General features: G+C 41.0%; 1 protein-coding gene and 1 long non-coding RNA gene across 6 annotated transcripts in view; one reads left to right on the top strand and one right to left on the bottom strand.

The window, feature by feature from the left end:
- Window positions 1-8223, bottom strand: part of NPEPPS (aminopeptidase puromycin sensitive) — a 69727-nt gene extending 61504 nt beyond the window's left edge. For 2 of the 4 annotated variants that reach the window (XM_036339190.1, XM_036339192.1), the window contains exon 1: window positions 7824-8221. In XM_036339190.1, coding sequence (XP_036195083.1) covers window positions 7824-8087 — 264 coding nt within the window. In that variant the 5' untranslated portion in view covers window positions 8088-8221. Of the gene's footprint in view, window positions 1-7823 lie in introns of all 4 variants that reach the window. The other 2 variants (XM_036339193.1, XM_036339191.1) reach the window with 2 other exon arrangements.
- Window positions 8224-8399: 176 nt separating this feature from the next.
- Window positions 8400-12582, top strand: part of LOC118671245 — a 29783-nt gene continuing 25600 nt past the window's right edge. For both annotated transcript variants that reach the window (XR_004972683.1, XR_004972682.1), the window contains exon 1: window positions 8400-8805. This is a non-coding gene — a long non-coding RNA (uncharacterized LOC118671245). The remainder of the gene's footprint in view (window positions 8806-12582) is intronic.

Raw genomic sequence — 12582 nt, 5'->3', positions numbered from 1 at the left:
CTCTTGGTTCATGGGTCAACGCTCAACCGCTGAGCCACCCTGACTGAGCAAACATGATTAATTTTAAACTAAAATTATCTGACCTATATTACAAATAGTATGCTATCAAGCCTATAACAGACTGTCAAAATCTCTAACACATATGGCTCATTATATATTTTGGCTCATTAAAAAAAAAAAAATCCTTCACCCTGGCTGGGTGGCTCAGTTAGTTGGAGCATCCTTCCATATACTAAAAATATGGCGGGTTCTATTTTGGTCAGAGCACATAGCTAGGTTGCGAGTTCAATCCCAGGTTGGAGCACATAAGGGACTCAGCCAACTATGTGTCTCTCTCACATCGATGTTTCTGTCTCTCCCCCTACCCCTGCCACTCTCTCTAAAAATCAATGGGAAAAAAATCCTCCAGTGAGGATTAACAAAAAAAAACTAACAAAAAATCCTTCTCATAAATCAAATCTTCTTGTTCCTAAACAAAAAATGTCATTTAATAAACATATTTTTTTAAATTTAGTATTATTTCACCAGAATATATTTAAACAGCACTAAAACGTTTATGTCCCAACTGGCCACTTATAGCATTACATCTGAACAACAACAATAAAATCTTTGCCTATTCATAAATATGACTTTTTAAAAATACAGAAACAGAGGAATGAAGCACTTACTGGCTGTTCGCCAAAGTGTAAAATGAATCAAAACCTTCCAGAGTTTGACGTTTATGCCAACAAAATAATAACAGGAGTTTAGTTATGCATCTTAATCTTTATCTAGGCAACTATATTTTCATCCATCAACATCTACAGTGAATTTAATAGTAGCCAAGCAGTTAATCTACCAATGTCAAGATACCAGTACAACACTACATATGCCAAATGATACCATTTATCTCACTACTATTATAACATTCTGAGGGAAAGTGTGTACTTTGGAAAGACACGGTGCACAACATCCAGTTACAAGTGCATTCCAATTCCTCTCATGATTAGAGAAAACCCACTTGTTTATACTAATGAATTAAGGTACTTGTTGAACAGCTACTAATTTTTTTTTTCCAGGAATACTGCCATTTCTGGAAGGATGGGAGTAAAGAAACAAAGGGACAAAAATACTTAATAATGAAATTAAACTCACAATTTAAAAAAATCCGACAGTATATTTGTCTCATATTAGAGATGCACTTAAAACAACAGGATAATCCACAGAAAGTGCTTGTAGAAGCATTTAGTGCCTGATACATAGTAATCACTGAATAGATATTAAGGCACACACACAAAAACCAAGATTAAATGTGCTCCAATCATAAAGATGTTACTCTGAATATCATCCAACAGCATTCACCTAACAGTTTATAAAGCACAGAATGATATAAAATTTAAGAACTAGGTACTGTGATATATAGCACTTTGGATATCAGCATATATGTACTGCCCAAGGAAGGTAATTTAAAATATCCACATAGACCAGCAGTTCTCAACCTGTGGGTCACAACCCCTTTGGGGGTCGAACGACCCTTTCACAGGGGTCGCCTAAGACCATTGGAAAACACATATATAATTACTCATTGTTTTTGTGATTAATCACTATGCTTTAATTATGTTCAATTTGTAACATGAAAATACATCCTGCATATCAGATATTTACATTACGATTCATAACAGTAGCAAAATTACAGTTATGAAGTAGCAATGAAAATAATTTTATGGTGGGGGGTCACCACAACATGAGGAACTGTATTAAAGGGTGGCATCAGGAAGGTTGAGAACCACTGATATAGACTTAGGCATATGCTTAAGCAGTTGATTACTACACTAGAACACTGTTCTTTTTAATGCTTTTCCAACAATAGCACGGACCTGATAATTCCGTATTTGATTTCTCACATACTCACATCATCCTGTTAGTGCATATGACCTGTGTGTTCCACTATCAAAATACGTAATAGCCTGGCTGGTGTGGCTCAATGGTTGAGAGTCAACTCATGAATCAGGAGGTCAGGGTTCGATTCCTGGTGAGGGCACATGCCCAGATTGCATGATTAATTCCCGGGGGGGGGGGGGGCAATTCTCTCTCATCATTGATGTTTCTCTCTCTCCCTCTTCCTTCATTTCTCTGAAATCAATAAAAATCTATTTTTAAAGAATACAGGTAATAATGCAAAGGATTTTCAGTTTTCAAACTTAAAAGAGAGCAAAATGCTAACGTTAGCATATAAAATTGTGTTACTAATAGTATTCTTTGTATCAAACCCAGGGTTTTAAGTCATCTTGGAGTCTCATACAGATAGCACTTCAACTGAACCAAAGCTAAGGAACAGCTCTACTGAAGAGGCAGCTTGACAATTTGTAAGAATTTTACAATGGAAGTGTCCTATAAACTAGGAAGACAGCAATTTGAGACATTTTTTCCCCCTGAATGAGTCTTGACTACAATCATTCAGAAATATACCTTACATGTGCTATAGTAAGACTCAAGAGTTTTTTCTGGTTGCTCAAATCCTGAGATTTTAGTAAAAGGAAATCTCCAGTCTGACAATTCCAAATACCAGTCAATCTGAAGCCTGAGTCACTTTGCACAACAAGCAATTTCATCATTAAAATTTTGTAATAATTGTTGTCTTTGTGGAACAGGGCTATAATTTCTAAAGACAATAAGGAGCAAATAATTAGTAAGCACAAGTTGAGCCAAGTTTTCTAATAAAAAAGACATTGATAGAGCAAGTTGCAGAAAGTCATAATAAGTACCATTAATGTAAAATGTTAAACACAAAACATTGCTATTTATTGTCTGTGGCTACTTACATACACAATAACACTTTTAAATTATACATAGGAAAATACTCACCTACCTGAAGAAAGAAGTTACCTCTGGGTATGAGTGGAAGAGATGGAAATGGGCTTTAATGGCATCTGTGACATTTTATTCCCCCCTCCCTCAAAATCATGCACAGTCTGAAGCAAATGGGGCCAAATATTAATAACTGCTAAATCGCCCTAACCGGTTTGGCTCAGTGGACAGAGCGTTGGCCTGCGGACTCAAGGGACCCAGGTTCGATTCTGGTCAAGGGCATGTGTACCTTGGTTGTGGGGACAATCCCCAGTAGGGAGTGTGCAGGAGGCAGCTGATCGATGTTTCTCTCTCATCGATGTTTCTAACTCTCTATCCCTCTCCCTTCCTCTCTGTAAAAAACCAATAAAATATATATTTTTTTAAAAAAATAACTGCTAAATCTAGGTGGTGGGTTACATTTCCATATTTCTAAAATATGTCCTAATTTAAAATAAAAATTTTGCCGAAACCGGTTTGGCTCAGTGGATAGAGCGTCGGCCTGCGGACTGAAAGGTCCCGGGTTCGATTCCGGTCAGGGGCATGTACCTGGGTTGCGGGCATATCCCCAGTGGGAGATGTGCGGGAGGCAGCTGATCGATGTTTCTCTCTCATCGATGTTTCTAACTCTCTATCTCTCTCCCTTCCTCTCTGTAAAAAATCAATAAAATATATTTAAAAAAATAAAATAAAATAAAAATAAAAATAAAAATTGAAAGTGATTACAAAGTGGCCAAATAAATTGAGAACTATATGCATGTATGGTGTTCAACATGAAATCTCCAAGATCTAGAGAACTAATCTCAGTTAACAACAAAACAGCTATTAGAAGACTCAGTACTTTGCCACTGACTCACATACAGATTAGAATAAGACTTAATTTTACAATAAGCGCAGGCTCATTTACTATGTAGCAAAGTTCAGAGAAGTTTCTTAAGTTTCAGTTTACTACTTAAAACCACATTTATCCAGGTTGTATTGGCAGTATCAATTATCCAGAACCAGGAAGTTAAAAAAAAAAAAAAGCCTCTATGGAAAGCCAGAATAGTTAATACAAAGTCCATACAACACAGCTCATACCTTTCACTCAAAGGAGAATCTATCAAACCCTCACTTAGAAATGTCTTCATAAATTCAAACAAGCCTGTTTATCTGGTTACTTAGACCACTTCAGATCAAGTTCAGTAAAATAAAAGAGGCAAGAAATTTCACAACAGGCAGCAACAAGGCACAATAAGCATCAAAAATAATAGCCTCAGAGTAAGAAAACAAACAAAAAAAAACCTTTAAAGAACAGATATGAAACTAATACATAGTATCATAGTACATGGTTTTGAGTAATCTATGGCTATAAGTATCAATGACAGATGTTCAGGATGATGTCCAGTATTTTAAAAAAGAAAAGAAACAAACCTAGATTATGAGGAAGTATAGAATTTTTAAAAAAATAATACATTTTAGAAATATTTTCATCTAATCAGTAAATATTTTTAAAATTCTAAATGCCTGAATGGGTACACTTCATTTATCTAAAAAGTTCACTGCAGAATTCATTGCCAGATGATATTAGATAAAGCTTCACATACAAAAATTTCTTAGGTGTTTCTACATAGATACATTTCAAAAAACAGAATAGAAACTCTGAACAAATTCAATTCCTTATCATCAATCTTTCAAATTTAATTTCTTAAGAACATTTAGTGTTCTAGCACAATGCTGGACAAATTATTAATTTTATCATTTTTTTAAGTAATAAAAAATAACCAAAATTACTGCAAATGCTAAATTGGGGCAGAAAATTCCATAACACAGGGATGACAACAACATCCATTTATGTGCCAACTTTCAGTGTTCCAAATAAACTACTATATCTGTAACTCTCCTGTAAGTGCCAATTTAGTCATCACAAACATGAATATTTTGTTGGCACAGGCCAGGGATTGTCTAGTGTATCCTGACTTCTGGCCTTGAAGGATGATGGTAATTTCCCTGGCACAGGTAAAACATTTCCATAAGAAAAAAAAAAAACAATCATTGCATAAATACAATTATAACAAAGAATTGTAGCCACTCACATAAACTTGTAACCTATTTCTTAATTATCTCACAATGCAAGAAAATCAGAATTTGAAATAGTTACAAAAATCCATTGCTCTCAAATATCCTAAAGGGACGAGAAAGGGAATGTTCCATTTCTCCAGGTCAGTGATTTTCAATCTTTTTCATCTCGTGGCACACATAAACTAATTACTAAAATTCTGCGGCACACCAAAAAAAATATTTTTTTTTTTTTATAATCTGACCAAAAAAAAGAAAACTTTTGATTCATTCAACTGGACAACTATTGTTGTGGTGGTTGTTGTCATTTTTATTTGACAGTCTATGGAAAAAGAGGTCAGTGCCACAACTAAATAGTCAGGTATTGCATGTTTTCAAAATTCTTGTGGCCCAGGTTGAAAATAGCTGCTCTAGGCCCATGATAAACACCTTTTCAAAACCTGCTGAATTAGACCACACTCCCTTGGGTACAAGACAACCACTTTTTAAATTATCCACACTGACAATTTCTTCACCTTCCCCGGGAGTCCACGCCCCAGGCCAGGTTAAAAATCCACTACGTTTCTAATACGTAACCTGTACAAATACTCCGGGCTTATCATAAAATTCTGTAACTAAAGCAACCAAGCAACTTGCATACTTTGTGTAATGTGATTCCAACTATTAGGAAACTGACCCAATACCAGTTATAAATCTGGTTTCTAGAGATGTAATTTTGTCCACATTTTAAATTTTCCACTATAAGATACTACCTAATGCCACAATATATTGCTCCAATCCATGAATTTCAAAAAACATTAACATCTGCTTTTTACTACTAATGTAACTTTTTACTAATGTTAATTCCTCTTTACACTTCCAAAGGTGGCAATTCATACAATTAAGGAGTCCAACTGTCCTTTAATAACACCTGTTAGAATTCGCTATATATTGAAATGCCGTCTTTCATGTGTTGCACCTAGCCTGAAAAGGATTTCTGAAAAGAAACAATTTGAAAAGTTCATGTTACCAAAAAAATTCACATATTTCCTTGTATCAAATTGACAAGTCCCTGCTAATATCTAGCACATTACTATGTGCTCCCTCAATGACCCAAACCAATCTTTTAAGTATTTCTCATCTTTTTGGAAAAATAGAAGAGGAATAAGAAGTACATCACTGCTTGTTGTTCTATCCTAATACTTAAGTAAAACTGTCACTTCCTAACAAAACAATAATTTAAAAATCTTCCTTGACAATTTTTTCTGAAAATTTCCCCTAAATATACATTCCTCTCAGAATTATGAACCTATTATGCCAGCTAATGTGGTAAAAAAACAAATAATGTTTTTAAATGTTAGTCTTTTCACATAATGCGAACTCATTCATCACTAGGTCCTTCCTTTGCCAAGTCACAAGACACGCTACTGTTTACAATCCCTCCCATCTGCCCCCTGCCAATATATATCAAACACTCTAGTCACTTGGTTTAAACAAACATCGTTTTCCAAATAACCCTTTCAAATCCCAATTTAAACCCAAGATGCATTCATTCTGATTCATACTCTGAATGGAAAAATTCGAAATCACCTGACTTTCACAGGGTTAAGTTTTGCTTTTTGAGGCAGCCAGACCCTAGAGTCCTCGTGCTTTCACACAAGTGCCCCAAATGTGACAGTACACTTTTTAATTGTACACTTTTAGGCATATTTTTAATCTGCGGCGTACTCGGCTTCCAAAGACAACTGCCCACTTTCAACTCATTCAAACACTCCTCTACATCTCTTTCATTTCGCCGCTATATCCACGCCCTGTTCTTTACGGCTGAGGCCTATGGATTTTTCCTCCTGACTGCAGTGGGAAGAAAAAAATGAAGCAAACTATTTTGGCCCTCATTCTTTTTAAAGAAAACTGCTACACAGTTCCCATGTTGCATTACAGACTTCACATAATACATCACGTAATAAGGTATCACAATGTCTCCGGTTCAGGACCTTTGTAGGGCATTAACATGAATGGTCTCCAAAATCAAACAATACTTCCGATAATGCTGCAGAGGGTGTGTGTGTGGGGGGGGGGGGGGGGGGAGAGCATGATTCACCAAAAACTGCAACCAAGAGTAATGGAATATTTTCCCCAGTGGAAGGCTAAACCGATAGCTTCTTTCAGGGGACGGGGCTGCTGCACAGCCATCGCTGTAGCCATAAATCCACCTGCTTGGAGGGCTGCACAGCCAGCAAGACGGGAGGACCACCGGAAACGGGGTCCTCCCGCAGCTTCTCTAGGGGTTCGGGGAGAACCGGCGCCGCTGCACTGTCACTTGAGGCGAAGGGGAGGGGGGAGGGGCGGACCATCTCGGAAACCCAGCCCCTGGGCCGGAGCAGGCGGGGAGAACTCAGCCCGGCTGCCCGGGATTAACATTCTCCTTCTCGCCCTCTCCCCGCTTCTAGAATCTCCCCTCCTCGCCAACGCGCGGCGGCCGGGGGAGTCCCCGATGGCCGCCCCGGCCCCAGTGTCGCCCGTGGGGCGTGGGCAGAGCCACAGAAAAGAACTGAGTCAGGAGGCCGGGGCAGAGCGCGCACGATGGGAGCCCCGCCGGCCGCTCCCCACACCCGCCGGCCGCTCCCGGAGCGCCTCCAAGCCCGGAGGGGCCGGGGATCGGCGGGGATGCCCCGCACAGGGGTGTGGGCCCCGGAGGGGCGCCCGGGCCGGGCCCGCCGGCTCCCGCAGCCTCCCCGCAGCGCGGCCTGGACCCCAGCCCGGCAGGGCAGGGCAGGGCCGGGCACCCCGGACCCCCCGCCGCCCCAGAGGGGCGCGCCCGCCCGGGACCCAGCCTCTCGGGTCCCCGGCCCGCGGCGCCCAGGCCCGTCCGCCAGCCCGGCCCCCAGCCCAGCCCGCGGGCGCGGCCTAACTAACTGCTGGCCCGGCAGCTCGCCCCCGGCGTCCGCGGGTCGCCGTACCTGGGCGGCGGCCTCCAGCTTGCCCTCGAAGGTGAAGTCCAGCAGGTCGGGCTTGAGGCAGAGGCTGTAGTTGATGGGGGAGACATCGGCGGGCAGCCTCTCGAAGGGCCTCTTCTCCGGCATCGCGGCGAGGCCCAGGCTGTGGAGGCGGCGGCGGCGGCGGCGAGAGGAGCGGCTGAGAAGGAGAAGGAGGAGGGGAGGAGGCGGAGGGCCGAGGAAGAGCAGGCGGCGAGCGAGGGAGGGGGCGGCGGCTGCCAGCCACATCCACCGAGCGCGGGCGACCGCCGGAGGAGAGCCGCCGGGGGTCCTGGGGGCTGGGGAGAGACCCGGCCCGAACGCCAGGGGCCGGGAGGGAGTCTATGCGGGCGGGCGGACTGCCTACGGGGAAGGGGGCGGAGGGGAGGGCAGGGGAGGAGAGCCTGGAGGGAGGGAGGGAGGGAGGGAGGGAGCGAGGGAGGGAGGCGGTGGCAGCGGCGGCCGCTGCGTGCGCGGCCCCGCGGGCCAGGCGCGTCCCCGCCCGTGTGCGCGTGCGCCGGGCAGGGGGCGGGGCGGCGCGGGGGGCGGGGGAGGGCGGGCGCGGGCTGGAGGCTGCCGGCAGCGGCGCACCTGTCAGCGGCGCCGGGCCCCGGACCGCCCGCTGGAGGAGCCGGGAGGACGGGACCGGCAGGGGGAGGTGTGCCCGCCGCCCCGGCCGCCCCCCTGCGCCCCGGCGGCCGTCGGAGATGGAAGCCTGCTTCGTCGGTCAGTGCAGTCAGGGTCAGTGGGAAAATAATTTAGAGCAAAACCCTGAGCGGGAGTTTTGCCCCCGGGCCAGCGGGAAGCCGGTCCTGTTTTAAGTAGCGACTTGCAGGGATGCTGTGAAAAATGGTGTCAGAAAACTTCTCCTAAGTCCACGTTACTGAAGCCAGGGTGATTTGGACCTTTGAGGGAGTGATTTCAAAAAGTTAGATGTTTGTTTCCGTGATTTAATGTTCAAAATAAGGTATGTTTTACCTTTCTCCATTTTCATCTTTGTTCTTGCTTTTTTAAAAAAGTAAAAAAAAAAAAAAAATTTTTTTTTTTTTAATCCCTTTCCCAATTGTGGCCTCTTGAAAGGTAAATTAGCTATGGCTCCCTCAGTTCTGTAGCTACCTAGCAAATTAAGGAATATATATGTGTATATATATATATATATATATATATATATATATATACACACACACACACATACATATATATAGTATAAATATATATTAATTATATGTATACATTTTTAAATATTTTAACGTGTTAAGGACAAGATTCATCCATAAGCCCCTATGCTTTTATAGACCCTTCTCATGTAGACCCCTTAATTTCCAAATCTCAGTAATGAAAGTTGTACTGGACCAGTACTGTACAAAATAAATATCATGTGAGCCAACTAGCTTCAAATTTTCTATTAGCCACATCAAAAATTTATAAAAAGGAAACAGGTGAAATTGATACATCTTATTTAACCTAACATATCCAAAATATGATCATTTCAACATGTAATCAATATAAAAACATGAATGATATTTTTCCTGTACAGAGGCTTTGAAATCCCGTGTGCGCTGTACATCGGCAGCGCATCTCAATGCTGACGAGCCACATTCTGGACGCCCAGTAGCTGGGCGTGACTAGTGGCTGTTGCATTAGACAGCACAGTCTTGGACACTGGGCTTGCCCTCCTACCCTCTGCATCCTACATAGCTTTTAAGACAGACTGAAAGTCTGCAATCCTTTCAAACTAACACGTGAGAGGGGGCCTTTTTCACATGGGTGCATATCTGTGATCACTTCTGGGTCCTAGAAATAGTAATAGATTAGTAATCTACTTAGCTAAAAATGGAATAATAATGTAGTGAGTGCTTACTAAACACTTTTTATGTATTAATTGATTTACTCCTTTCAACAACTGTGTTAGGTTGATAGCATTATCCCCATTTTACAGATGAGAAAACAGGCACACAGAAATTCAGTGACTTACCCAAGGTCATAGCTAATACATGGTAGAGCTGGCAGTAGGACCCAGTCTGTCTGTCTGTCTGTCTGTCTCTTTCTCTCTCTATCTCTATCTCTATCTCTATCTCTATCTCTATCTCTATCTCTATCTCTATCTCTTTCTCTCATCTCCTAGAAAATTTTGCAGCAATTTCCCTATTTTTCTAAGTCTCCCATTTTGATTTATTCTAATATATCTGTATCTCAGCTACTTAAAAAGTTATTTTCATTATGCAGGAACCCATAAGTCTCTCTTTGGTCAGCTAAAGAAAATTCAGCTTATAACCATTTAAGGCTGTCTGTGAACTGTCCTTACCATTTTCTCAGACTTGTTTCTTCCTATCCTTTAATATATATTCTCCAGTCTTAGCAAGCTAACCTGTTTACTATTTGGCCCTTACAGCTGGCTTATTCTCTCTTCCCTACTATGCTCATGCATTATTGCTGGAAAGACCTCTTGCTCCTTCCTCCCTTCCTTTAAAACTCACCTTTTCCAGAAAGTCCTCATTGACTAACTCCATCCAGCTCTAACCCACTTAGTCATATGGGGCTACTGGGCATCCAAAATGTGGCTAGTCAGAATTGAGATGCGTGGTCAACATAAAATGCACACTGGATTTCAAAGTCTTAGTACAGAAAAAATATCATCAGCTCCCAAGTACTGGCTTTTGCTGACTTATGTAAATGTGTTCTGTAGTTCTATTTTAAATTTGTTTTTATATGTATATCTTTTCAAGATGTACTACTAGCAAGAGCTTGACTTCGAATTATTTTTGTAACTGTCAGTACTCAGCCTTGCACAAAATACAACTCAGTTGTTATTGACCCAACTAACCACTTGACCAAGAGAGAGTATTTTATCCAGCCTGTAGCTTTTCCTTTATATACAAGATGTGTGCCTCACAAGAAAGCACAGTGCCTTACTCTGTGAACCTGACTAGAGGCCACCATTTTTTATAAAAAAAAAAACAACAAAAAAAACACGCAGAAAATGATTTTTAAACCAAAACCAAAACCAAAAGAAATAGTAGGGCCATAGGCGTCATTGCAGCAGTGCTTGTGACCCTATTGAGGAAAAGGGGGGGGGGAGGACTTAATTGTCCCAATCTCTAGTCCCATGACTCAGAAGGTTCTAATGCAGCAAGTCAAGAGTAAACCCAGACTTACCACCTACAACTTGATATAGGCAGTGGTCGGCAAACTGCGGCTCGCAAGCCACATGTGGCTCTTTGGCCCCTTGAGTGTGGCTCTTCCTAAGCCTTAGGAGTACCCTAATTAAGTTAATAACAATGTACCTACCTGTATAGTTTAAGTTTAAAAAATTTGGCTCTCAAAAGAAATTTCAATCGTTGTGCTGTTGATATTTGGCTCTGTTGACTAATGAGTTTGCCGACCACTGATATAGAAGAATTGAAGGTTGCATATAGTTCCTATAATAATATATTTTTTAAAAGACTAGCTAACAATCTCACATATGCTCAAGGCAGTCTTCTCTGGAATAACTGAAATGAAGGACATATGTACTTTTGGAAATTCATTTCCCTTAGAGAGGGGCGGGGGGTTGGAGAACTGGGTGGAAAAGATGAAAGGATTAAAATGTACAGATAGGTAGCTACAAAACAGTGATGGGGATGGAAAGTACTGCATAGGGAATATAGTCAATAATATTGTAATAACTATATATGGTGCCAGGTGAGTGCGGAAATATCAGGGAAAACACTTTGTAAAGTATATGATTGCATAACCACTATGCTATACACCTGAGACTAATATAAAATAATATTGACTATCAACTATAATTGAACCCCCTCCCCCAAAAAAAGAATGAGAGTTGAACATGTTCTATACTTAGATTGCGGTGGTTGTTGCATAGCTCTTTGAATTTGCCCCAAACCATTACATGGGTGAATTTTAGGGTATATGAATTATATTTGAATAACGATGTTTCAAATATAAAATAAAATTATGGTGGATACCCGATAGTATAATATGATAATATTAGGTCCAATAAACAGCCTTTGATTTTAAAAAAAGAAATTCATTTCCCTCCATAGTATTTCAGAAGGAGTGGGAAAATCAGTAATGTGTCAAAAAGTTGTAAGTCCTACCAATAACAGATTTCTAGGCATCTCTATTTAGAAGCCCTTGAAAATCTGCAAATGAAAAATCTATGCAAGTTGTATACTTTAATAAAAAGTTAAGAAAGGAAAAAAAGAATCAAGATAATCCTCATCTTAGGCCCTTTTGTCTTTAGCTTTCAGGCACTAGTCTGAGAGTCTGATCTCATAGTTTGAATATTATCAGTGACTTGTCTATGACCTAGATCAAATCTTATTAATTTCTCTGCCTCCGTTTCCCCATTGGTAAATCAAGTAAGGTGCATAATGCTATTTTTTTTTTTTTACAAGAAAGGTATTATTTTACTTGTGGTTTGGGGGCTTCTCACAAAAAACTATAATGTTCTCAATATTAGAGTGCTCTTCATAGCAAGCTGTAGATAGTGAATTGGTGTAAAGGATATATACTGGAAAAGCAAATGTAAATCATTGAAAGAAATGTTTCAAAGCAAAGAGAATATAAAGGAGTTGGGTTAGGAAGCCAAAATATTCAGGCAAGCCCTGGCCAGTTGCTCAGTTGGTTAAGAGTATCGTCCTGATACACCAAGGTTTTGGGTTCAGTCTCCGGTCAGTGCACATACAAGAATCAACCAATGAATGCATAAATAAGTCGAACAACAAATAGATGTTTCTCTCTC

Source organism: Myotis myotis, unplaced genomic scaffold, assembly GCF_014108235.1.
Source record: "Myotis myotis isolate mMyoMyo1 unplaced genomic scaffold, mMyoMyo1.p scaffold_m19_p_17, whole genome shotgun sequence".
Taxonomy (NCBI): Eukaryota; Metazoa; Chordata; class Mammalia; order Chiroptera; family Vespertilionidae; genus Myotis; species Myotis myotis.
This window is presented reverse-complemented; position numbering and strand designations above follow the sequence as displayed.